Below are 24085 nucleotides of genomic sequence, written 5' to 3'. Positions count from 1 at the left end.
CAGGTATTTCAGTATTTAACCTGTTCTTTTTTCTTTTTGCTCTTTATGGTTCCTAGTCATTTTGCAAGGTCTGCTGTGATGCTATGGATCCCTTGGATGACAATATAAAACGTGAAGAAGGCAGTGGCGTGCCCTTGTGCTTGGCGACCCGCGAAAACAGTGTGCCTCTACCTTCTCCAGCTGTCTCAGGTAACAAACCAAGCACAATTCCCACAACTCCTGGCCACATTATAGAAAGGACCTCCTTTAAGAAAAACAAAAAAACATTCATTTGTGGACATTTGTAACCCTCTGAAGAATTACATTGGTTTAAAAGTCCAGCATCACTTCTCAGAGATAGCTTGATTTTGGGGTTTTTACTTGTATTTTCTCCCTGTCACTGCGGAAATGTCAAGCTGAACATCTCCTCACCCGTTTTAAAGCTCCATTCCTAAGTTGGTATATTAGTGCAGTATTATTTCACAGGGATGGGTGTATTTGTTAGAATTCCTTTGTATTCTCTCCCTGTCAGGCCAAAAATGCCAGGGATCACCTATTTGCCACCCAAGCCTATTCTGGCATTTCTCTCTTCTCTCCTACATGTAAAAATCACATTTTTTTTGTTACTCAGAACCCCCAAACAATAAATTTTATATATATATATATATATATATATATATATATATATATATATATATATATATCAGTCAAGGGATTGCTGAACTTAAGATCATTTATTCAAAGATAATCACATACAAGTGAATAACATATCATACCGGTTCCAATATTAAGACCCCTTTCACACTGAGGCGCTTTACAAGTGCTATAGCGCTAAAAATAGCGCCTGTAAAGCTCCTCTCCTTTCACTCCAATGTGAAAGCCCGGGCGCTTTCACACTGGAGCGGTGTGCTGGCAGGACGCTCAAAAAAGTCCCGCAAGCAGCATCTTTGAGGCGCTGTAGGAGTGGTGTATACACCGCTCCTAAAGCGCCCCTGCCCATTGAAATCAGTGGGCAGCGCCAGCGCTTTTAACCCTTTTTTGACCATTAGCGGGGGTTAAAAAGCGCCCCGCTAGTGGCCGAAAAGCGCAGATAAAAATAGCAGCATTTTGCTGCCGACGCCCGGCACTGCTCAGTGTGAAAGTGCCCTAACAATTTTGGGCTGTAAAGCTTGCTCCCTTCTTCAGGATGCAACTAAATTTTTTTTATCCTGAAGAAGGACGCAAGCTTTACAGCTCAAAACTATTAAACCGGTATTATATGCTATTCACTTGTATGTGATTATTTTTGAATAAATCATTTTAAGTGCAGCAATCCCTTGACTGATTTCTATATATGGCCGAATGGGAAGGCCTAATTGCATGCACTAGAAGACTGCTGTGTGCTGTTCACTCCTCCTTGAAGATATAGAGATATATATATATATATATATATATATATATATATATATATATATATATATATATATATATATATACATACACACACATTATCTCACAAAAGTGAGTACACCCCTCACATTTTTGTAAATATTTTATTATATCTTTTCATGTGATAACACAGCTTGTGTAACAGTGTAAATTTGCTGTCCCCTCAAAATAACTCAACACAGCCATTAATGTCTAAGCGCTGGCAACAAAAGTGAGTACACCCCTAAGTGAAAATATCCGAATTGGGATCCATTAGCCATTTTCCCTCCTCGGTGTTATGTGACTTGTTAGTGTTACAAGGTCTCAGGTGTGAATGGGAAGCAGGTGTGTTAAATTTGGTCTTATCGCTCTCAATCTCTCATATTGGTCACTGGAAGTTCAACATCGCACCTCATGGCAAAGAACTCTCTAAGGCTCTGAAAAAAAGAGTTGTTGCTCTACATAAAGACGTCCTAGGCTATAAGAAGATTGCCAAGGCACTGAAACTGAGCTGCAGCATGGTGGCCAAGACCGTACAGCATTTTAACAGGACAGGTTCCACTCAGAACAGGCCTCGCCATGGTCGACCAAAGAAGTTGAGTGCATGTGCTCAGCATCATATCCAGAGGTTGTCTTTGGCAAATAGACGTATGAGTGCTGCCAGCATTGCTGCAGGGGTTGAAGGGGTGAGGGGTCAGCCTTTTAGTGCTCAGACCATACGCCGTACAATGCATCAAATTGGTCTGCAGGGCTGTTGTCCCAAAAGGAAGCCTCTTCTAAAGATGATGCACAAGAAAGCCCGCAAACAGTTTGCTGAAGACAAGCAGACTAAGGACAGAGATTACTGGAACCATGTCCTGTGGTCTGATGAGACAGGATAAACTTATTTGATTTAGATGGTGTGAAGCGTGTGTGGCGGCAGCCAGGTGAGGAGTACAAAGACAAGTGTGTCTTGCCTAAAGTCAAGCATGGTGGTGGGAGTGTCATGGTCTAGGGCTGCATGAGTGCTGCCAGCACTGGGGAGCTACAGTTCATTGAGGGAACCGTGAATGCCAACATGTACTGTGACATACTGAAGCAAAGCATGATCCTTTCCCTTCGGAGGCTGGGTCGCAGGGCCGTATTACAACATGATAACAACCCCAAACACACCTCCAAGACGACCACTGCCTTGCTAAACTAGCTGAGGGTAAGGGTGATGGACTGGCCAAGCATGTCTCCAGACCTAAACCCTATTGAGCATCTGTGGGGCATCTTCAAATGGAAGGTGGAGGAGCACAAGGTGTCTAACATCCACCGTGATGTCGTCATGGAGGAGTGAAAGAGGACTCAAGCCCAAGAGGGTTAAGGCAGTGCTGGAAAATAATGGTGGCCACACAAAATATTGACACTTTGGACCCAATTTGGACATTTTCACTTAGGGGTGTACTCACTTTTGTTTCCAGCAGTTTAGACATTAATGGCTGTGTTGAGTTATTTTGAGGGGACAGTTAAATTTACACTCACTACTTTACATTGTAGCAAAGTGTCATTTCTTCAGTGTTGTCACTTGAAAAGATATAATAAAATATTTACAAAAATGTGAAGGGTGTACTAACTTTTGTGAGATACTGTGTATGTATATATATATATATATATATATATATATATATATATATATATACACACACAGTTTTGCTAATAAGTTTACATACCCTGGCAGAATTTATGATTTTTTTGGCCATTTTTCAGAGAATATGAATGATAACACAGAAACTTTTCTTTCACTCGTGGTTAGTGTTTGGCTGAAGCCATTTATTATCAATCAACTGTGTTTACTCTTTTTGAACCATAATCACAACAGAAACTACCCAAATGACCCTGATCAAAAGTTTACATACCCCAGTTCTTAATACTGTGTATTGCCCCCTTTAACACCAATGACAGCTTGAAGCCTTTTGTGGTATTTATGGATGAGACTCTTTATCTTCTCAGATGGTAAAGCTGCCCATTCCTCTTGGCAAAAAGCCTCCAGTTCCTGTAAATTCTTGGGCTGTCTTGCATGAACTGCACGTTTGAGATCTCCCCAGAGTGGCTCAATGATATTGAGGTCAAGAGACTGAGATGGCCACTCCGGAACCTTCGCCTTATTCTGCTGTAGCCAATGACAGGTTGACTTGGCCTTGTGTTTTGGATCACTGTCATGTTGGAATGTCCAAGTACGTCCCATGCGCAGCGTCCTGGCTGATGAATGCAAATGTTCCTCCAGTATTTTTTGATAACATACTGCATTCATCTTGCCATCAATTTTTACCAAATTTCCTGTGCCTTTGTAGCTCACACATCCCGAAAACATCAGCGATCCACCTCCGTGTTTCACAGTTGGAATGGTGTACCTTTCATCATAGGCCTTGTTGACTCCTCTCCAAATGTAGCGTTTATGGTTGTGGCCAAAAAGCTAAATTTTGGTCTCATCACTCCAAATGACTTTGTGCCAGAAGGTTTGAGGCTTGTCTCTGTGCTGTTTGGCGTATTTTAAGAGGGATACTTTGTGGCATTTGCGTAGTAATGGCTTTTTTCCTGCGACTTGACCATGCAGCCCATCTTTCTTCAAGTGCCTCCTTATTGTGCATATTGAAACAGCCACACCACATGTTTTCAATGAGGCCTGTATTTCACCTGACGTTATTTGTAGGTTTTTCTTTGCATCCCAAACAATTTTCCTGGCAGTTGTGGCTGAAATTTGAGTTGGTCTACCTGACCGTGGTTTGGTTTCAACAGGACCCCTGATTTTCCACTTCTTGATTAGAGTTTGAACACTGCTGATTGGCATTGTTTGACAATTCTTTTGCTTTCCCCATGACTCAGAATCCAGAAACGTCAGTGCAGCACTGGTTGATAGGTGCAAGGGTTTGTCAGGAGTCCAGAATCTCATTGACCTTATATACACACACACACTAATTACAAGCAAACAGATCACAGGTGAGGATGGTTACCTTTAACAGCCATTCAAATCCCTTTGTGTCAACTTGTGTGCATGTTATCAGGCCAAAATCACCAGGGTATGTAAACTTTTGATCAGGGTCATTTGGGTAGTTTCTGTTGTGATTATGATTTAAAAAGACATGATTGATTGATAATAAATGGCTTCAGCTAAACACTAACCATGAGTGAGAGAAAAGTTTTTGTGTTATCATTCATATTCTCTGAAAGATGGCCAAGAAATTATAAATTCTGGCAGGGTATGTAAACTTATGAGCACAACTGTATATATGTATATATATATATATATATATATATATATATATATATATATATACATATACATTTTTATTTTATTTTTTTTATTTATTTATCTATTTTTTAGCACCTAGACCCTAGGGAATAAAATGGCAGTTGTTGCAATTTTTTATGTCACATGGAATTTGCGCAGCCATTTTTCAATTTTTTTTGAGAAAAAAACACTTTTATCAAGTAAAAAAAAAACACAATATTTTCCCCAGTTATTTGTAGAATGTGAAAGGTTATGTAATGGTGAGTAAATAGATAACTAACATGTCAAGCATTAAAATTGCGCACACTTGTGGAATGACACTAAACAACAGTACTTAGAGGCAATGCTTTAAATTTTTTTCCAGGTTACCAGTTTAGAGTTACAGAGGAATTCTAGTGCTAGAAATATTGCTCCCGCTCTAACAATCACAGCGATACCTCACATGTGTAGTTTGAATGGTGTTTACATATGCGGACGTGACCTGTGTATGTGTTTGCTTCAGTGTGCGAGCATGAGGGGATGGGGGCGCTTTACTTTTTTTTTTTTGATTGTTTATTTTATTTTTATTTTTACAGTTTCCCTTTATTTTTTTTTATCACTTTTATTCCTATTTCAAGGAATGTAAACATCCCATGTAAAAGGAATAGGGCATGACAGGTCCTATTTATGGAGAGATCTGGAGTCTATAAGTCCCACATTTCTGCTTTATACTGGAAAGCCTGAGATAAAATAAATTGATCTCAGGCTTTCCAGCAAAAAAACTGGCCATCTGGCTGGTCCATGGCCAGTTCTATGGGAAACTGCTGCCGCCGGCAGATTCATTTTTCGGCTCTCTGATCGCATGGAAGAGACTGGAGAAGCACCGGTGGAAGGTGCCGCTATGATGGCTTTTACATTGCAGGGAATCGCCAACTAAAAAAAAGATACAGGCATCATCCAGATATCTCCATTTCAAGTCCCCAACGTCATATGAGGTCAACCCGGGGGAAGTTGTTAAGTACCCCCATGGAAGCTGACCTGTCTTCTGCCTGTGCTCAGTCCTGATAACAGACACTCACGAAACTTATATTAAGATACAGTCAGGTTTTTGATATTTCGTAAGGTAAGTTAAATGTTTTATTATTCTACAGACCACCTCGTAGATATTATTGGTGCCTTAGGCCTAATGGGCCTCGTGCATTTAATTGGTGGGCCTGTTGAGCCATCTTTCTGGATGGCCCTCTTCTATTCATTACCATGTTATTGGACTTTAATGTATAGTTTTCCTGCATTTTTCTACATTTTTGGTCTTCCTATTTGTATGGAACTATACTGGAGCTCCTGAATGGTTCATCCCTGTTGTAATGAACCCTTTTATTCCTTTTGTGTACCTACTTTACTGTGTATACAGAGCTATATAAGAATTGTTTGATGCTCAGCTTTGTACTGTTCATCCTTTTTCTCAGTTGAACAAGAACAATTTAATAAATATGATTGAAACAGAAAGTCTTATGCTTATCCAAAGGCCTAAACAGATGGTTAGTTATCACCCCTGAGCTCAGGTAGAAGACAGATCAGCTTCCATAGGGGTTCCTAGTATTTTTGGCCTGACAGGGAGAGAATACAAATGAATACCAACAAATACACCTATCCCTGAGAAATAATGCTGCACTATTATATAAACTTAGGACCGGAGATTTAAAATGGGATCTTGGTTCCATACACTTACATAAAAGTGTGAAGACCACACACCATAATCAAGGTGTCTCTGCAGGTTTTCTACTCATTGGGAGTATCAACCCCTAGACACTGCTTATAGAAATGCCCAGTAGAGCTTACTAGAGGTCACCCTAATATCCAGGATGGTAGTGTAGTCCTCTAGAACAGTGGTCTCCAAACTCCGGCCCTGGAGCCAGATGCAGCCCTATGCTTGCCTTCATCCGGCCCTTGGGGCACTTTTCCTTCCACTGATGCAAGACACTATATCCCTCACTGACACCTACAATGGGACACAATCCCTGTTACTGACATCAACGATGGGGCACTATTTCACAACTGACACCAAAGATGGGGCACTATTCTTCCCATCATGCATTTCTTTTTGCCCATAGCTTGTAAGATGATCTCTTTTATTCACATAGCACTAGAAACATGAATGGGAGAATTTTGATTGGTTGATTGTCTAAAGGAGTAATTATGGCTTGACTTTTAGATGCAAACTGTAGAAAGATTATGGCACAGATGTACAAGAAACTAAAATAAGAAAAAAGATTCCTCATGTCTCACAAAATATTACTTTTCTACCAACAGTTGTTAGGTTGCACCTATCCACCTGCTCAGATACTCAGCGCCCCATTCTGGAGGAGCAGCGAGACAGGAGAGGATTGGAGCCAGTCACCGCCACTGTGAATCCACAGGTTAGAGGACAAAACACAGGAACATGACATAAGGCTTTTCCTTTCAAAAAATCACAGTCATTCTATTAAAGTTAATTATAACTGCATCTGTGCTTATTGTTTTCTTCTAGTCCCCCTGCAAAGTCTAACAAATACCTGTTGACCTTGCCAGTTAAAGAAGAATTCCAGGCATGGTATATTTTTACATTGTTACATTGGTCCAGCAGTGAACAATCACAGCAACAGTAGTAAATAAAGACTTTCCTTCATGATGCACTCGTTTACTATTGTGATCTCTCTGATTGGTCACAGCTATCACATGGTGCATGGGCACTGTACAATGTGATCGCTGTGACCAATCAAACAGATCACTGCACTGCCCTGGTGACAGTATGTAAAAAAAAATGGCTGTCTGCTCTGATATCAGCGTATGTCATTGTCACTACACTTGTCTTTAATCACCACCACAGCAGCACAATGTCACCAGACCAGTTCTGCCAATCAATGGGTGAGGACATTTTTTTTTTTTAATGCGCGTCACTGGGCGGCGTTTATTACAATTGATGCTGGATTTGATTCGAAGGATATTTATGTGCTTTTTTTTCCCTTTTTCAATAAAAAACTGGCTCCAGGTTTTTCATTTACTTTGGCCATTTTTTTGGTGAATGAGCCATACTCATTCACATGGGAGGGCAGGATCTGGGGCTTCCAGAATCTGACAGGTCACCCCCCGCACACCCACAACCACTAAGCCAGGGTTGTGGGGAAGAGGCTCCTCTCCTCATCAACATGGGGACAAGGTGTTTTAGGGGGGAGTCCCCCCCAAGCACTCTTCCCCTTGTTAAGGGCATGTGGTCTTCATGCCCACCCTTTCCCGGCCTGCAGGGCTGCATGCTTGGATAAGGGACTAGTATTTTTATTTTTTTTTAAAGCTGGCTTCTCTTTTGCTTACTTTCTGCTATCAGCAGGGGAATCCTACTGGCAGCAGATGAGTCATGGTTAAGGACGCGGTAGGTGTCGACTCCTTCACAACCAGCTATTTACTAGTTGATAAGGACGCCAGTGGGTGCTGGCTCCTTAGCAACCAGCTATTCATCAGTTGTTAAGGATGCCGACAGGTGCTGTCGGTAAAATGCTACGAGTCTTTACTACTAAAATAACGCATTACTTTAAGAAATAACGCATACTGTATTTTAGTAACTTTTTTTTGGGAATTGCAAACATTTTTAAAAAATGCTATTTTACAGCTGTAGCAGTAGGTAAAGTTTTGTGAATTTAGCACAGTGTCCCTAATCACCACAGCACCAATCACAGTGTCCCTAATCACTGCCACACCAGTTATATTGTCCCAAATCATCGCCACACCAGTCACACTGTGCCTGATCACCGCCACACCAGTCACACTGTGCCTGATCACCGCCACACCAGTCACAGTGTCCAGCCGCAGCATGTGTACACCCCGGCCACTGCCTCTGCAGCTAAATGGGATAGCAGTTGAGAGACGGTAAACCTGCGGCTCAACAACAATATTTCACTGTACCCCAACCTCATGTTTTTCTGATTCCTGCCATACTTGTCCCAGTGTCACCAGACCAGTGTAAGCCAGCAACAGTGTTCCTGATCGCTGCTACACAAGTCCCATGGTCCCCAGACCAATGCAGCCAACAACAGTGTTCCTGTTCACCACCACATCAGTGCAGTGTTGCTTCTGCCTGTCGTCTGTATTGACCTTGGCCTGTTTATTGACAATGTTTCTGCCTGCTGCCTGGACTGAGCCATTGCCTGTTTGTTGACCATGTCTCTGCCTGCCTAGAAACCAGTCCCCGCCATTCCCTGCAGATAACTCCTGGAACCACAGGAACTTGTTTGTTCTTCCTTTCTTCATTTTCCGGTACTTCCTGGCCAGTGAACATAGAATTTCCAGGGACAGAGAAGTACCAGTAGGCTAAGCTTGCTTGACTTAAAGGAATGGGGACTGCTATAAGTGATGCTACATTCCTATATTCCTTGAGCACTCGTGCAGAGGCGACAATTACAGTACAATTGGTTGATTTCTGTGATATACATAGTCACATAGTAACTTGATAGTTACATATACATGATAAAATGTCCAGTACATAATCAGTCCAAACAGTAAAAATGTCTCACGTGTTGTATCGCTATACTAGGGAGGAGTAGTAGAATGTGTTTTGGGTTGTAATTCTAAGTATAGCCATGCTGTGTGTGGGAAATATCATAATAAATTGACAACTTTAACTGTGCAAAAATACATTTTCATTTTCTTTTCTTTATCATACATCACGGGACACAGAGCCACAGTAATCACTGTATGGGTTATATGGCACCTTTAGGTGATGGACACTTGCACACCCTAAACAGTAAGTTCAATTCCCCATATAACCCCTCCCCTTACCGGGAGTACCTCAGTTTTCGCCAGTGTCTTAGGTGTTGGTCACCAGTAAAGATGTGCTGTGCTGAGCTCCGCTGGAATATTCCTTACTGGGGCAAGCCATGCAACCGGATCCATTCAAAATGTCTTTTCCAGACCGAATTGAATGGTACCCGGGCTTCGTGTCTGAAGAAACAAGGTTTTATCTGTAACTCTTCTCTTTTTAGAGAGCTGGACACGGAATCCAGTATTTGTTTTTTTCAGCCATATTCCTGGCGGGGTGCTTTTTACAGGCCCAGGGCTGTGGATCCCCCGATAAAAAGGGGACCCCAGTCCTTGAAGGTTTTTTAATGGAGCCCAACGTGAGAGGTGACAATTGGGTCTGTTAGCACACAACCCTGCAGCTGGATAAGGTAAGGGAGATTCCTAAGGAATTTTTCTATTTCTTGTGGGTTTTCTCCTTTAAGTAAATGTTGTCATGCCTATAGTCACCACCGGGAGCTATCAAGAGCATGTACCTGTTCCATGCTTGTCAGTCTCACTCTGTGTACAAGCTGCACGCTTCCTCCGGCCCAGGCTCCAGGTAAAGTCGTGGGAAAGGGTATCTTTTCTCCTAGGAATGTCCCCCCCACCTGGATAGCTTTCCTCCAGGCAGAGGGAGCATGGCATTAGACGGCGGTGTGCCGCACTGCTCCCATCACCATTACGACAGTTCCCTTGGGTAGCTCTCCTCCTCTCCTCCACCCCAGTCCTCCTCAATGCAGTCCGGTCAGGATCGGAGCCCGCTCGCACGGGAAAATGATCTTTTTTAAAATAGATGGGGGGCACGATGGGTGGTCGGAGAAAGGGGGCGGGGCTTAGCGGCATTGGCGGCTTCAGCGTCCACAACGCGGGCTGTATAGCTATAAAATGTGCCTTTTTCAGGTGCATATGGCTAAAGGAGGGACACAGAGCAGACGGGTGGCATGTGAGTGGGTGACACAGGCATTCCCAGGCACATTTACTGAAAGCATCCGGCTGAGCTTAATGGCAGTGGCAGTTGCTGGACTATTGCTCAGCAGTGGGTGCATTTTTTTGGTGGTACCTCTGCGTTTGTGCTCAGCACTATGACCAGAGGAGGTGGTTCAAATGCCACAAAGACCAAGGACACAAAGGGGTCGTCCTCAGGTCCTAAGGACCCTCCCTCTGCAACACCATCCCATTCTAAGGAGGCTGGTCAGAGTGAGCCATCAGGGTCATCAGAGGCTGCAATTGCTTCCGACACTTCAGCCACTGTCTATATAACTGAGCAGGTCTTCTCCTCAGCTATGAGTGGTTTAGAGGTAAGATTAGTGGCTTTAATCACGTCTTCACAGAGTGGAAGAAAATGCATTAGGTCCCCTTCTACCACCCAGAACCCTCAAACGGAGGAACTGTGGGAGGGGGAAGATGAATCCCCCTCAGGGGACCGTGAACAGGCTGATGATTCGTCTTCCGAGGAATCAAGTGGGGAAGGACCTTCTTCAGCTTCACATGCTGAGAAGTTACTGGTGCATTCTCTTACTGAAATGGTCCGCGCCACATTTAAGCTACCCTTAACGGAGTCGGTTGAAGAGCCCACTTCCTGTTTGGGTTCACTAAAGCCTCTGCAAGTCTTGCGTGCCTTTCCTGTCCATTTATTACTAGAAAAGCTTATGTATTCTGAGTGGAATCACCCAGATAAGCACTTCTTTCCTCCTAAAAAGTTTTCAACGCTTTATCCTATGGAGGAAAAATTTACTAAGATGTGGAGTATACCAGCAATTGACGCTGCTATATCCTCTGTGAATACAAGTTTGACTTGTCCGGTTAACAATGCGCAAATGCTTAGGGATCCAACTGATAAAAAATTGAATTTCCTGTTAAAAAACATTTTCTCCCTGGCAGGTTCAGTGGCAGCAACTGGGGTATGTCAGTCCTTGAGAGACCATTTGAAACAGGTACTCAAGGTGTTCCCTGAACAGCAGGACCAAGAATTAGCTGAGCTGCCAGCAGCTTTGTGCTTTGCAATTGACACAATCAGAGATTATATTCTTCAAACCTCTCACCTTACGCTTGGGTTGGTACATATGCGTAGAATCTTATAGTTGAAAAGTTGCTCAGCCTAAACACCATGCAAAAAAGCTCCTGGCTGGTTTTCCTTTCCGCGGTGAAAAGCTGTTTGGGGAGGATTTGGACAAAAATTTCCAAAAAATATCAAGTGGGAAAAGTACCCTTTTGCCAGTTAAGAAAAAGAGTAAACGTCCCTCATTTAAACGAGCTCTTTCTCCAGTGCCAGGGGCATCAGCCTCCAGGCAGTCGCGACGGCCTCCACCGTCAGGTTCAAGAGGTAAACCTCAGGGTCAACCCCAGGGACAAAAGAAGTCCTGGGGGAGGAAACCCGCAACACAGAACGCTAAAGCCTCTTTATGAAGGGGCGACCCCGCTCGCTCGAATGGGGGGAAGACTTCTGCAGTTCTCAAAGGTCTGGCAGGAAGAATTTCGGGACAGACAGGTAGAAACTAGAGTTCCGAGAATTCCCACCTCCTCGTTTCCTCAGGTCAAATGTCCCCAAAGATCCAGAGAAAAAGAAGTATCTCTTTCTAGCGTTAGACCGATTTTTGTCACAAAAAGTGATCATGGTGGTTCCCGTGGAAGAGCAGGGGTCAGGGTTTTATTCAAATCTTTTCACGATACCAAAACCAAATGGGGATGTCAGACATATTCTAGAGCTCAAAGATCTAAACCGGTTCCTGAAGATTCGCTCTTTTCGCATGGAATCAATCCGATCAGTAGTCTCCATCCTACAAGGGGGAGAGCTTCTGGCATCAATCGACATCAAGGACGCATACCTGCATGTACCTATTTTCCCCGCTCACCAGAAGTATCTGCATTTCGAAGTAGAAGGACTTCATTTTCAGTTTGTAGCCTTGCTTTTCGGTCTAGCTACTGCACCTCGGGTGTTTACAAGACTTCTGGCCCTTCCTCTGGCCAGATTAAGGACACAAGGTATAACAATACAAGCATACCTGGACGACCTGCTCTTAATAGACCGGTCGGTCTTCTTTAAAGCCAGTAAGAAGATTAGAGTACTTGGGTCTGGTCATAGATACAGCCCAGAAGAAGGTGTTTTTACCCCAGGCAAAGATCAGCGCCATAAAGGAGCTGGTCCAAGGGGTCAGGGCAAAGAAGGGTCCTTCCATTCACCTTTGTATGAGGTTGTTGGGGAAGATGGTGGCTTCATTCGAAGCAGTTCCCTATGCTCAGTTTCATTCGAGACTGCTGCAAAACAGTATCCTATCGGCCTGGAACAAGAAGATTCAGGCACTAGATTTTCCAATGCATTTGTCGCCAAAAGTGCACCAGAGCCTCAGTTGGTGGAGGATATCCGAGAATCTGCAGAAGGGGAAATCCTTCTTACTGGTTACCTGGAAGGTGGTAACAACAGATGCCAGCCTTTCAGGTTGGGGAACAGTCCTGGAAGAAACGTCTGTCCAAGGGAAATGGTCCAGAACCGAAAGGACCTTGCCCATCAACATTTTAGAGATTTGGGCAGCGTGTCTAGCCCTAAGGGCCTGGACATTCAGGTTGCAGAATTCTCCTGTCAGGATTCAATCCGACAATGCCACAGCAGTGGCTTATATCAATCACCAAGGGGACACCAAAAGTCAGGCAGCCCAGGGAGAGGTAAACCATATCCTAACCTAGGCAGAAAAACATGTGCCGTGCATTTTGGCAATCTTCATTCCAGGGGTAGAGAACTGGCAGGCAGACTACTTAAGTCGCCAGTAGTTGTTCCCGGGGGAATGGTCCCTTCACCCCGACATCTTCCTGGCTATATGCCAAAGATGGGGGATCCCGGATGTAGATCTGTTTGCGTCCAGGTTCAACAACAAAGTCGACAACTTTGTGTCAAGAACAAGTTCTTGTGTGGCCCCAGTGTGGCCCAGAAGATCTTGGTATGCAGAAATAGTAAAGACGGTGGTAGGGGCCATGGGGCCCCTACCACCACATCCAGACCTGCTATCGCAGGAACCAGTGTTCCATCCTACTTTACAAATGCTAAATTTAACGGTTTGGCTATTGAAACCCACATTCTAAGGAAGCGTGGGCTTTCAGGCTCAGTGATACCTACCTTGGTTGAAGAAAGGAAGCCAGCTTCCAGAGTCATTTATTATAGCGTCTGGAAGGCATATGTTTCTTGGTGTGAATGGAGGGGTTGGCATCCTAGGAAGTATGTCATAGGTAGAACTCTTGCCTTTTTGCAAATGGGGCTAGAGATGAAACTGGCCTTGAGTACTATCAAGGGCCAGGTCTCGGCCTTATCAGTATTGTTTCAGCGTCTGCTTGCTTCGCATTCTTTGATCCGAAGCTTTATACAGGGGGTAACGCGGCTTAATCCACCGGTTAGAGCACCCCTGAACCCTTGAGACTTGAATTTAGTTCTGTCGGCATTACAGAAACAGCCTTTTGAGCTGATACAACATATTCCTTTGGTCCTTTTGACAAGGAAGCTAGTTTTTCTGGTAGCCATTTCTTCTGCAAGAAGGGTATCAGAGTTGGCGGCTCTTTCTTGTAAAGAGCCATATTTAATCGTTCACAAGGATAGAGTAATATTGCGTCCTCATCCTAACTTTCTGCCAAAGGTGGTTTCAGGTTTTCACCTAAACCAGGATATTGTTTTACCTTCATTTTTTCCAGAACCCTGTTCTAAGGAAGAGAAGTCACTACACTGTTTGGATGTAGTGAGAGCAGTCAAGATCTATTTGAAGGCGACTGCTCAGATTCAGAAAACAGATGTTTTGTTCGTGTTGCCTGAAGGTCCTAGGAAAGGACAGGCAGCATTGAAATCCACTATTGCCAAATGGATTCGGCAGGTAATTATTCAAGCTTATGGCTTGAAGAGGAAGGTTCAACCTTTTCAGGTCAAAGCGCACTCCACCAGGGCTGTTAGTGCTTCGTGGGCAGTGCATCACCAAGCCTCCATGGCTCAAATCTGCAAGGCCGCAACCTGGTCTTCAGTCCATACATTCACCAGATTCTATCAGGTGGATGTAAGAAGGCGTGAGGATATCGCCCTTGGGCGCAGTGTGCTGCAGGCAGCAGTATAGGTCTTCAGGTCTGATTGCACCCTACTTTTGTTTGTGTCCCCTCCCTTCAGGTGGCATTGCTCTGGGACATCCCATACAGTTATTACTGTGGCTCTGTGTCCCATGATGTACGATAAATAAAATAGGTTTTTATAACAGCTTACCTGTAAAATCCTTTTCTTGGAGTACATCACGGGACACAGAGGTCCCGCCCCTCTTTTTGGTTACACGTGTATTGCTTTGCTACAAAACTGACGTACTCCCTTAAGGGGAGGTGTTATATGTTATATGGGGAATTGAACTTCCTGTTTAGGGTGTGCCACTGTTCATCACCTGAAGGTGCCATATAACCTATACAGTTATTACTGTGGCTCTGTGTCCTGTGCTGTACTCCAAGAAAAGGATTTTACAGGTAAGCTGTTATAAAAATCCTATTTCCATCATTTTCTAAAAGCTTGTGGCAAAAAAATGAAGTCTTCAAAAATCTTCCCTTGTCTTTTAAAAATACCTTGGGGTATTTACTCTCCCAAATGTGGTAATTGTTTTGGAAATTTCTACAGTCCTGGTGCTATAAGGCCTCCAAAAATGTGAGAGTGTATAATGTGTGTAATTTATGCCCCTAGAAAGCCTGAAGGTGCTCCTTGGAGTTTGGGCCTCTCCATGTAGTTAGGCTGCAAAAAAGTCTCACACACATGGTATCGTCACACTCGGAAGCAGTAGCAGAATGTGTTTTGGGGTGTAATTCTAAGCATGCCTATGGGGTGTGTCAAAAATGTCTTATTAAATGACAAATTTGTGAAAAAAAAATCAATTTCCATTTCGCATTTTCCAAAAACATGTGACAAAGTCTCATACATATGGGATCTCCATACTAGGGAGGAGTAGCAAAAGGTGTTTTAAGATGTAACTGTAACTATGCCTATGCTGTGTGCAAGAAATAATCTGTTAAAATGACAATTTTGTGAAAAAAATAATGTAATTTCTCAAAGATTATGACAAAAAACTTCAAAAAACTCACCATGCCTCTTACTAAATACATTGGACTCTCTATTTTCCAAAAAATTTTAATTTTAGGGCCTTTTTTTCAAAATGTTCTGTCTTTTTTCTTTTATATGGCAACAATAAAAAACCCAGTGGTGGTTAAATACCACCAAAAGAAAGTCCCATCACTCTCAAAAAATAATATAAAATTCATTTAGGTATAGTGTTTCATGAGTAATTATTATTCGAAGTGTGATAGCGCTGATAAATGACCTAATCCAGTCCGAAGTGGTTAAACAATTTGCCTGTTGTTTGACAGTTTCGCTTTGGACATCTGGATCAGGCTGGGAACCCAAGCCAACCCAAAGAAGAAAACGTTGAGATAACTACAGAAAGGAACAATACCCTCTCTCAAGGTGGACTTATTTTTGAAGTTCTGAAATGGGTTTTATATAGCTATGTATTTGAATTATCATTATTATTATACCATTCTACCCTTTTATGATGTTCAAAATATATGTATATGCAACTATTACTGTTTATTCACAAAGTGAAGAAAAACTACAAAGATATAGGTCCATATTCTATAAGCTAGGGTGTCTAGTGCTGGGACATAGGTGTCAATAGTTCAGTGCAGGAAGGGTTGGTCTTTGATGCATAGGATCTTACTGCAGGAGAGGGGAGGGTGTATATAAGGGTTACTTTTACTTAAAATGTATAAAATCCCAAGCATAAAAAATAATGTATACTATTTTATCTCCAAACCCCCATCCCTTTGTATCTTTTTATGGGGTTTAAGGAAAAAAATATTTAATCCTAGCTCTGCTATTAAGCCAGTGGTACTTGCTTTAGCATGGTAACAACGCTCACTTCCCTGCTTAACCGCTTCAGCCCCGAAAGATTTTACCCCCTTCCTGACCAGAGCACTTTTTGCGATACGGTACTGCGTCGCTTTAACTGACAATTGCACGGTCGTGCGACGTTGCACCCAAACAAAATTGGCATCCTTTTTTCCCCACAAATAGAGCTTTCTTTTGGTTGTATTTGATCACCTCTGCAGTTTTTATTTTTTGCGCTATAAACAAAAAAAAAAGCGACAATTTTGAAAAAAAACGCAATTTTTTTACTTTTTGCTATAATAAATATCCCTCAAAAATATATAAAAAAACATTTTTTTTCCTCAGTTTAGGCCGATATGTATTCTTCTACATATTTTTGGTAAAAAAAAAAAATCGCAATAAGCGTATATTGCTTGGTTTGCGCAAAAGTTATAGTGGCTACAAAATAGAGGATAGCTTTATGGCATTTTTATTATAATTTTTTTTTTCTAGTGATGGCGGCGATCTGCGATTTATATCATGACTGCGACATTATGGCGGACACATCAGACACTTTTGACACTATTTTGGGACCATTGTCATTTATACAGCGATCAGTTCTATAAAAATGCACTGATTACTGTGTAAATGACACTGGCAGGGAAGGGGTTAACCACTAGGGGGCAATGAAGGGGTTAAGTGTGTCCTAGGGAGTGATTCTAACTGTGGGGGGGGATGGGCTTCAACTCACATGACAGCGATCACTGCTCTCGATGACAGAGAGCAGTGATCTCTGTCATGACACAAGCCAGAACGGGGGAAATGGCTCCGGCGGCGCGCATGCGCCTGCTATCCCCGCCTCTTAAAGGGGACATACAGGTATGCCCATTGGCCCACCGCTGCCATTGTGCCAGCGTATATTGGCGTGCAGCGGTCGGCAAGTGGTTAATGCAGCAGTGGAGTTGTCACTCTTGGATGAGCTTTCCCACAGCAGGATGACAGGCTGATATGGAGACGTACATTTTGTTATTTTTGTTATACTTGTCTGCATTTCATTGCCCGATGCATTTTACTTATGGGGGGGGGGGTAGTGTTAAATATGCTAGCAGATTTATATACACTAACAAATTGCAACCTCCAGCTAATTCTTTATAAGCAGCTACAGTGAACAGTTTTGTTCCTTTTAGGATAAAGGTTTCATGGGAATAAATAAAAGCTGACCATTGTAAGCACCCCTGCCAGTGGTAAATGCTTTGTCTCATCCCTATAAACTGATACATTTGCAGGAGAGCTTGTTCTTTTGAAAAGCAGACTTACTGGCTAGATCACCAGGTAAAAATAGAAGAAAGAAAGCCTAAAAAAAGAAAATGAATGCAGCCATTCCAATAAATAAAAATTGGTGAGCTGCAATATAATAAATGTTTGCTTTTGGGTTTAAAACTGCTTTAAGGCCCCTTTCACACTGGGGCGGTAGGGGGCGTCGGCGGTAAAACAGCGCTATTTTTAGCGCTGTTTTACCGCGGTATTCGGCCGCTAGCGGTGCGGTTTTAACCCCCCACTGGCGGCCGAAAAAGGGTTAAAACCACTCGTATAGCGCGGCTATAGCCGCGGTATTACCGCGGTATAGCCGCACTGTCCCATTGATTTCAATGGGCAGGAGCGGTGAAGGAGCGGTGAATACACCGCTCCTTCACCGCTCCAAAGATGCGGCTTGCAGGAGTTTTTTTCTTCTTCTGCCAGCGCACCGCTTCAGTGTGAAAGCCCTCGGGCTTTCACACTGAACAAACAGCGTAGGCTGTTTAGGGGCGGTTTGCAGGTGCTATTTTTAGCGCAATAACGCCTGCAAACCGCCCCAGTGTGACAGGGGCCTTAGGAAGAGATAGTGTTGGGATACAGGATTAGGTTGGCGGTGACTGACTGGACATAATATGACATCCTTCACATCACGCTGCTCGTGTGTGCCCCCCCCCCGAGGGTGTGCAGCATGGTGATCATTGGTGAGCTGTGTCCCTCACCGATCAGAGAAATAAAGAGCTGATGACATATGTTCTTTACCATGCGGTCAGCTGTTTTCAATCACAGCTGATCACATGCAAACAAATGCTGGTTATTTGCATTTCCTTTCCTTAGTGCAGTCAGTGTCTGAGGAAAGGAAAGCCGATAACCGGCTTTCCAGTCACAGGGGACATTTACACTAATAATCAGGGCACTAATCAGTACCCTGATTATCAGTGCAGCCTCATCAGTGCAGCATATCAGTGTCCATCAGTGCCTCCTCATCAGTGCCCATCAGTGCAGCCTCATCAGTGCCCATCAGTGTAGCCTCATCAGTGCTTGTCAGTGCAAACTCATCAGTGCCCATCAGTGCCTCCTCATCAGTGCCCATCAGTGCAGCCTCATCAGCACACATTAGTGAAGGAGAAAAATTACTTATTTGAAAAATTGTATAACAAACGAAGAAAAAGGTTTTTGTTTTGTTTTTTCAAAATTTGCAATCTTTTTTTGCAAAAACAAAAAACAAAAACCCAGTGGTGATTAAATACCACCAAAAGAAAGCTCTATTTGTGTGCAAAAAAATATAAATAATGTCATATGGGCACAGTGTTGCTGTCTGCGCAATTTTCATTCTAAGTGTGAGAGTGCTGAAAGCTAAAAATTGGCCTGGGCAGGAAAGGGGTGAAAGTGTCCTGTAATGAAGTGGTTAAAGTTAAGGTTTGGATACAGAAGGGGTTAGGGCTGGAGTTACAGAGAGGGTTGTTGTGAGGAATTAGATTACAGAGAGCTAAAGTTATGCCGCGTACACACGACCGTACTTTCCGTCAGAAAAGGTCCGACGGAACAAATCCGTCGGACATTCCGATCGTGTGTGGGCTTCATCGGACCTTTTCTGTCGAAAAATCTGACGGACCTTAGAAATAGAACATGTTTCAAATCTTTCCGATGGACTCTACTCCAATCGAAAAAAACGTTCGTCTGTATGCTAGTCCGACAGACCTAAAACGACGCAAGGGCAGCTATTGGCTACTGGATATTGAACTTCCTTTTCTAGTCCGGTCGTACGTCATCACGTTCGGACTTTGGTGGGATCGTGTGTAGGCAAGTCCGTTTCATCGGAACTCCATCGGAACTCCGGCGAAAAGTCCTTCGGAGTTCAGTCCGACGAGAAGTGTACGCGGCATTAGGGTACATGAAGGATAAGAGTAGGAGTAGAGTAATAATGCCTGCTCTGGGATCTCTGCGCAAAAATCTAACAGCACCAGTTTTCATGCACTGAAAGATAATGCCCTACTCTATGCTAAAATGTATGTGGAAGTCCTCAACACCTATCCTCTGGTAGGCTTATGCAGGCACATATACGCAAAAACTGGAGTAAAAAAACAATCTGATGTCTATAGCAACCAGATGCCTAATTTTATCTGAAAGCTAAATCCTAATAGGCTGTCTTGGCTCCAGTTTTGCATGCTTTAGCTTTCCTAACTTAGTCAATTAATCTCCCTAGTGGTGGGAAATAGGGGTTCAGCCATCAGCTTTGACCCCACTGTAGATGATCCTGTTGCAATAGTTTTTACAGTGGTTGTATTTTTCTTTCCCCACAGCATGAATGCATGCGTTTGTCTGCGGACTGTACAATTGTGTTTATGACTCATTTGTGTCTGTGCAGCTCCTGAAGTGAAGGAGAGCCCTCATTCTGATCCTGCTCTGTGTCTCTGTGATACCTGTGGCTGTCAGCATGTGGCCAGTGGAAAATGTGAGGCATGTGGTGCAATATGTCACTTCAAAGAGAGGTGAGACTGAGACCTGCTGATCGCTATGATGGGGGTGAATGGGGAGCGGGTTAGTGTTACCTGGCTTCTGGGGTGTCCACAGCAGGTCCCTGGTCCTGGAGCCATCACGAGGCTTTGGGGTGGGCAGCGAGACCTCAATACCGGTCAAGAAAAGAAGGCCAAAAGAGTATCAGAGCCCAGCTGAGTCAGAGGCCGATCTAATGGTGAGGACAGAGCTATCATTGCACTCATGTCACCTGAGTGTTGTCAGTGCTTCACTGTGTTGTGATTGGAGTAGAGTGCTGCAATACACTGTAGTGGAGCAGGTCTTATCAGTTTAACTGTTTGCATGTTGTAACTTTTGTGTGTATATTAAAGGATTATAGAACACATCAGTAGTACGTCCACTGTTAAATAGTGTATCTTTGATAATAATTTTGGAGCATGTTTTCAAAAATACAAAAAAGTCATGTATTGTCCACAGCAACCAATCAGATTTCAAGTGTGAGTTTGCTAGTATGGGGGTCTAGAAAACAGAACATAACTTGTTGGGTGGCCTTAGGCAACAGCCATATTTTAACTGTGTGCATTAAAGCAAACCTGAAGTAGCCTAAAAAGTTTCGTAAGGTAACTGAAATGCTGAGTGAGGGCACCTTTTGGTTGCTGCTTGTACCCATGTTAGTCTTCAGATGGATACCTGTGTCCCTGTGGAGCTCAATGAATCCCAAGCTAGCCATACATGCTTAGATTTCTCTTGTTCTGTCAGTGATTCTTGTTCAGCCATTGGTTCCCCTACCTATGCTAAAAAGCATGGATAGAGGAATCTCCACTTCTGGCTATTGTATTCAAGAAACCGCTAAGGTCTTACATCCTTAGCTTTAAACACCAAATACTGAAGTTAGATAAGGGGGAATATATGGCGCAATGAGTGATGTGTGTACACAGATAAACTTGAGATCAACAATAAGTCCAATTAGAACATCTGGGTGAGTTCTAGCTGGCGTTGGTGCAGCACCTCTGGAGAGACTGAAGTAGCTCTGAATAACAGATTAAATCAGAGGAGGGCGCGATAGTGTGGTAAAAATATGTTTATTTGTGGTGAAAAGACAAATGGCAACTTACATAAACAGCTAAAAACAAAGCTCGCTTCCACTGAGCGGATTGGTTCGGGTCGGTACAGTTTGGAAGGCCTAGAATGGTCCGGCCTATTCAGGTGAGCGTTTCCACTGCAAGTGGGACTGCCAGGGGCCATACATGGGTTTAGAAAAAATACGTAGCATGGCATTACACGTCCGCCAATCAGTGGAATGTATCGTAGCTCCGCCCTAACCGAACCGTACCATTTTCTATGGCCCCACATCTGAAGCAGGACCCAGAATGGTGCGGTTCGGTTCAGTTGTATGGGCCGCTCTCATAATGGAAACACTCAAAATAGCGTACCGAACAGAACAGATCCGCTCAGTGGAAACGAGGCAATATATAGAGAGAAGGGCCTCTGGTGGAAGTCCTCAGCACAGCAGGGTGCCTGGGTCTGGAAAATACAGCTGCCAATTATGATGTAACCTAAAGCTCTAATTTTTTTCTACCATGTGACTGTACCAGCCTACCCATTGTGTTGTTTGGACCCATGTGCTGAGGACTTCCACCAGAGGCCCTTTGTGCACTGATACACAGTCATGTTGGAACAGGAAGGGGCCATCCCCAAACTGTTCCCACAAAGTTGGGAGCATGAAATTGGCCAAAATATCTTGGTATGCTGATGCCCTAGGAGATCCCTTCACTGGAACTCAGGGGCCAAGCCCAACCCCCTGAAATAAAAAAAAAAACACACCATAATCCCCCTCCACAAAATTATTTGGACCAGTGCATGTAAGGTCCACAAAGACATGGATGAGCGAGTTTGGGGTGGAGGAACTTGACTGGTCAGCACAGAATCCTGACTTTAACCCAATAGAACACCTTTGGGATGATTTATACTGAAGACTGCGAGCCAGGCCTTCTTGTCCAACATCAGTGCCTTACTTCACAAATGCCCTTCTGGAAAAATGGTCAAACATTCTTATAGACACACTCCTATACTGTGTGGACAGCCTTCCCAAAAGAGTTGAAGCTGGTATAGCTGCAAAGGGTGGGTCAACTCAACATTGAACCCTACAGACTAATGCCCCGTACACACGGTCGGACTTTGTTCGGACATTCCGACAACAAAATCCTAGGATTTTTTCTGACGGATGTTGGCTCAAACTTGTCTTGCATACACACGGTCACACAAAGTTGTCGGAAAATCCGATCGTTCTGAACGCGGTGAGGTAAAACACGTACATCGGGACTATAAACGGGGCAGTGGCCAATAGCTTTCATCTCTTTATTTATTCTGAGCATGCGTGGCACTTTGTCCGTCAGATTTGTGTACACACGATCGGAATTTCCGACAACGGATTTTGTTGTCGGAAAATTTTATATCCTGCTCTAAAACTTTGTGTGTCGGAAAATCCGATGGAAAATGTGTGATGGAGCCTACACACGGTCGGAATTTCCGACAACAAGGTCCTATCACACATTTTCCGTCGGAAAATCCGACCGTGTGTACGGGGAATAAGACTGGGATGCGATTAAAGTTCATGTGCGTGTAAAGACAGGTGTCCCAATACTTTTGACAATAAAGTGTAAGTTGACATTTGTCTTTTCACCACAAGTAAACGTGTACACTTATATTGTGCCATCCCCTCTGCTAATTAAATCCTGACATTGCCTAAATGTGAACTGGAAACAGTGAGGTTTTTTTTTTTGGTCACTATGTCATCAGTAAATACCATTTGTGTATTTCCTATGATCTAACTTCCAAACAGTGGTGGTAAACCATATGACTGGTACGGGGCCCAGCAAAAGACTTTGTACTCAATGATTGCAATGACTATGCTTCAGCATAAATTAGCTTAGAATAGCATCAATATCTTCTTTAGTAATAATGCCCCAGAAGCCTGAGGTTGTTGAATCAGGGAGCCTATAATGATCCAATTATGTATATTGTGTCCCCGCCAATGTGGAAACATCTCATCTGAAATCTGATTGGATCCTCTGGTCAACACAGATAATTTTCTTTGGCCCAGATTTTGTAAAAGAGCACAAGCAAGGACAATTAAGATAATGAGAAAAATGACAGAAGAGTGTGGGATGTATGCCTGTGTACAGTGTTATGTATGGAGTTGTCTCTATATCTGAGAGGTATTATCATTCAGGAGAAACAGAAGGAGCAAAAGACTTCCGAAGATACAGAGGGGCCATGTGTGAGGAGCTTGGAGCAGGAGACATGGAGCCAAAAAGACATACAAAGTATGTTTCATTCTCTGGTTTCCCACTGCATACATGAAGTGTTCATTATTACCGTTGTGCCATGCCCTCTCTCTGTGCTAGATCCACTGTAATACCCCCTTTTTGTGAACCCTAAATCATCAATACGTTCTTGAGAGCTTCTCTAATTGTAGACAAAATGGATGTGTTGTCTATACAAATTAATCAGAGTCTAGTTTTTTCCATTGTAAGCCAATAGACCTGACCAAACATCCCATCAATTTGCAAAAACAACACCTCCATTTTCTTTTCTTCCAGTTTTTATTACCCCTCATTATAGTCACAATTAGATTGTTTGCCATATTTTTTTTGTTATCCATAGCTTCAGGTGATGAATTGGGAGATTCTTGGTCTTGGTCTGCTTACCTGGAAGAGCAGAAGTGTGACGCAGCTCCTTTCAATCTCTTTCGGGAGGTAAGTCTGGACAAGAATAGATGCATGAAAACCTAAAATTCTCAATGAATTACTAGAGTTGTATAAATATCTGGTCAAAGGTTATATTTAAAACTTAAACTTCCACTACGTGACAATTTTGACCTGTGACATAAATCTTCACTGTAGGTAGTACTTGGAACAGCATAATGTGCAGTACAGACTTCTGGGAGAATATGCTTAATCTGGTGTTAACTACTAGCACCATGTGTAATATTTCCATTGTGCACATTCCTGGAAATGGTAAGA

The 24085-nt window shown here is 43.2% G+C and overlaps 1 protein-coding gene across 4 annotated transcripts in view; it reads left to right on the top strand.

Moving 5' to 3' along the window:
• L3MBTL1 (L3MBTL histone methyl-lysine binding protein 1) overlaps positions 1 to 24085 on the top strand; it is a 60638-nt gene that overhangs the window by 526 nt on the left and 36027 nt on the right. For 3 of the 4 annotated variants that reach the window (XM_073606498.1, XM_073606499.1, XM_073606497.1), the window contains exons 2-8: positions 57 to 189; positions 6929 to 7035; positions 15791 to 15887; positions 19951 to 20074; positions 20157 to 20277; positions 23293 to 23386; positions 23727 to 23818. In XM_073606498.1, the coding sequence (XP_073462599.1) occupies positions 84 to 189; positions 6929 to 7035; positions 15791 to 15887; positions 19951 to 20074; positions 20157 to 20277; positions 23293 to 23386; positions 23727 to 23818 (741 nt within the window). In that variant the 5' untranslated portion in view covers positions 57 to 83. The remainder of the gene's footprint in view (positions 1 to 56; positions 190 to 6928; positions 7036 to 15790; positions 15888 to 19950; positions 20075 to 20156; positions 20278 to 23292; positions 23387 to 23726; positions 23819 to 24085) is intronic. The other variant, XM_073606500.1, reaches the window with a different exon arrangement.

Source organism: Aquarana catesbeiana, linkage group LG12 (genome assembly GCF_042186555.1).
Source record: "Aquarana catesbeiana isolate 2022-GZ linkage group LG12, ASM4218655v1, whole genome shotgun sequence".
Taxonomy (NCBI): Eukaryota; Metazoa; Chordata; class Amphibia; order Anura; family Ranidae; genus Aquarana; species Aquarana catesbeiana.
The sequence above is the reverse complement of the archived record's forward strand: the minus strand, read 5'-3'. Positions and strand labels throughout refer to the sequence as shown.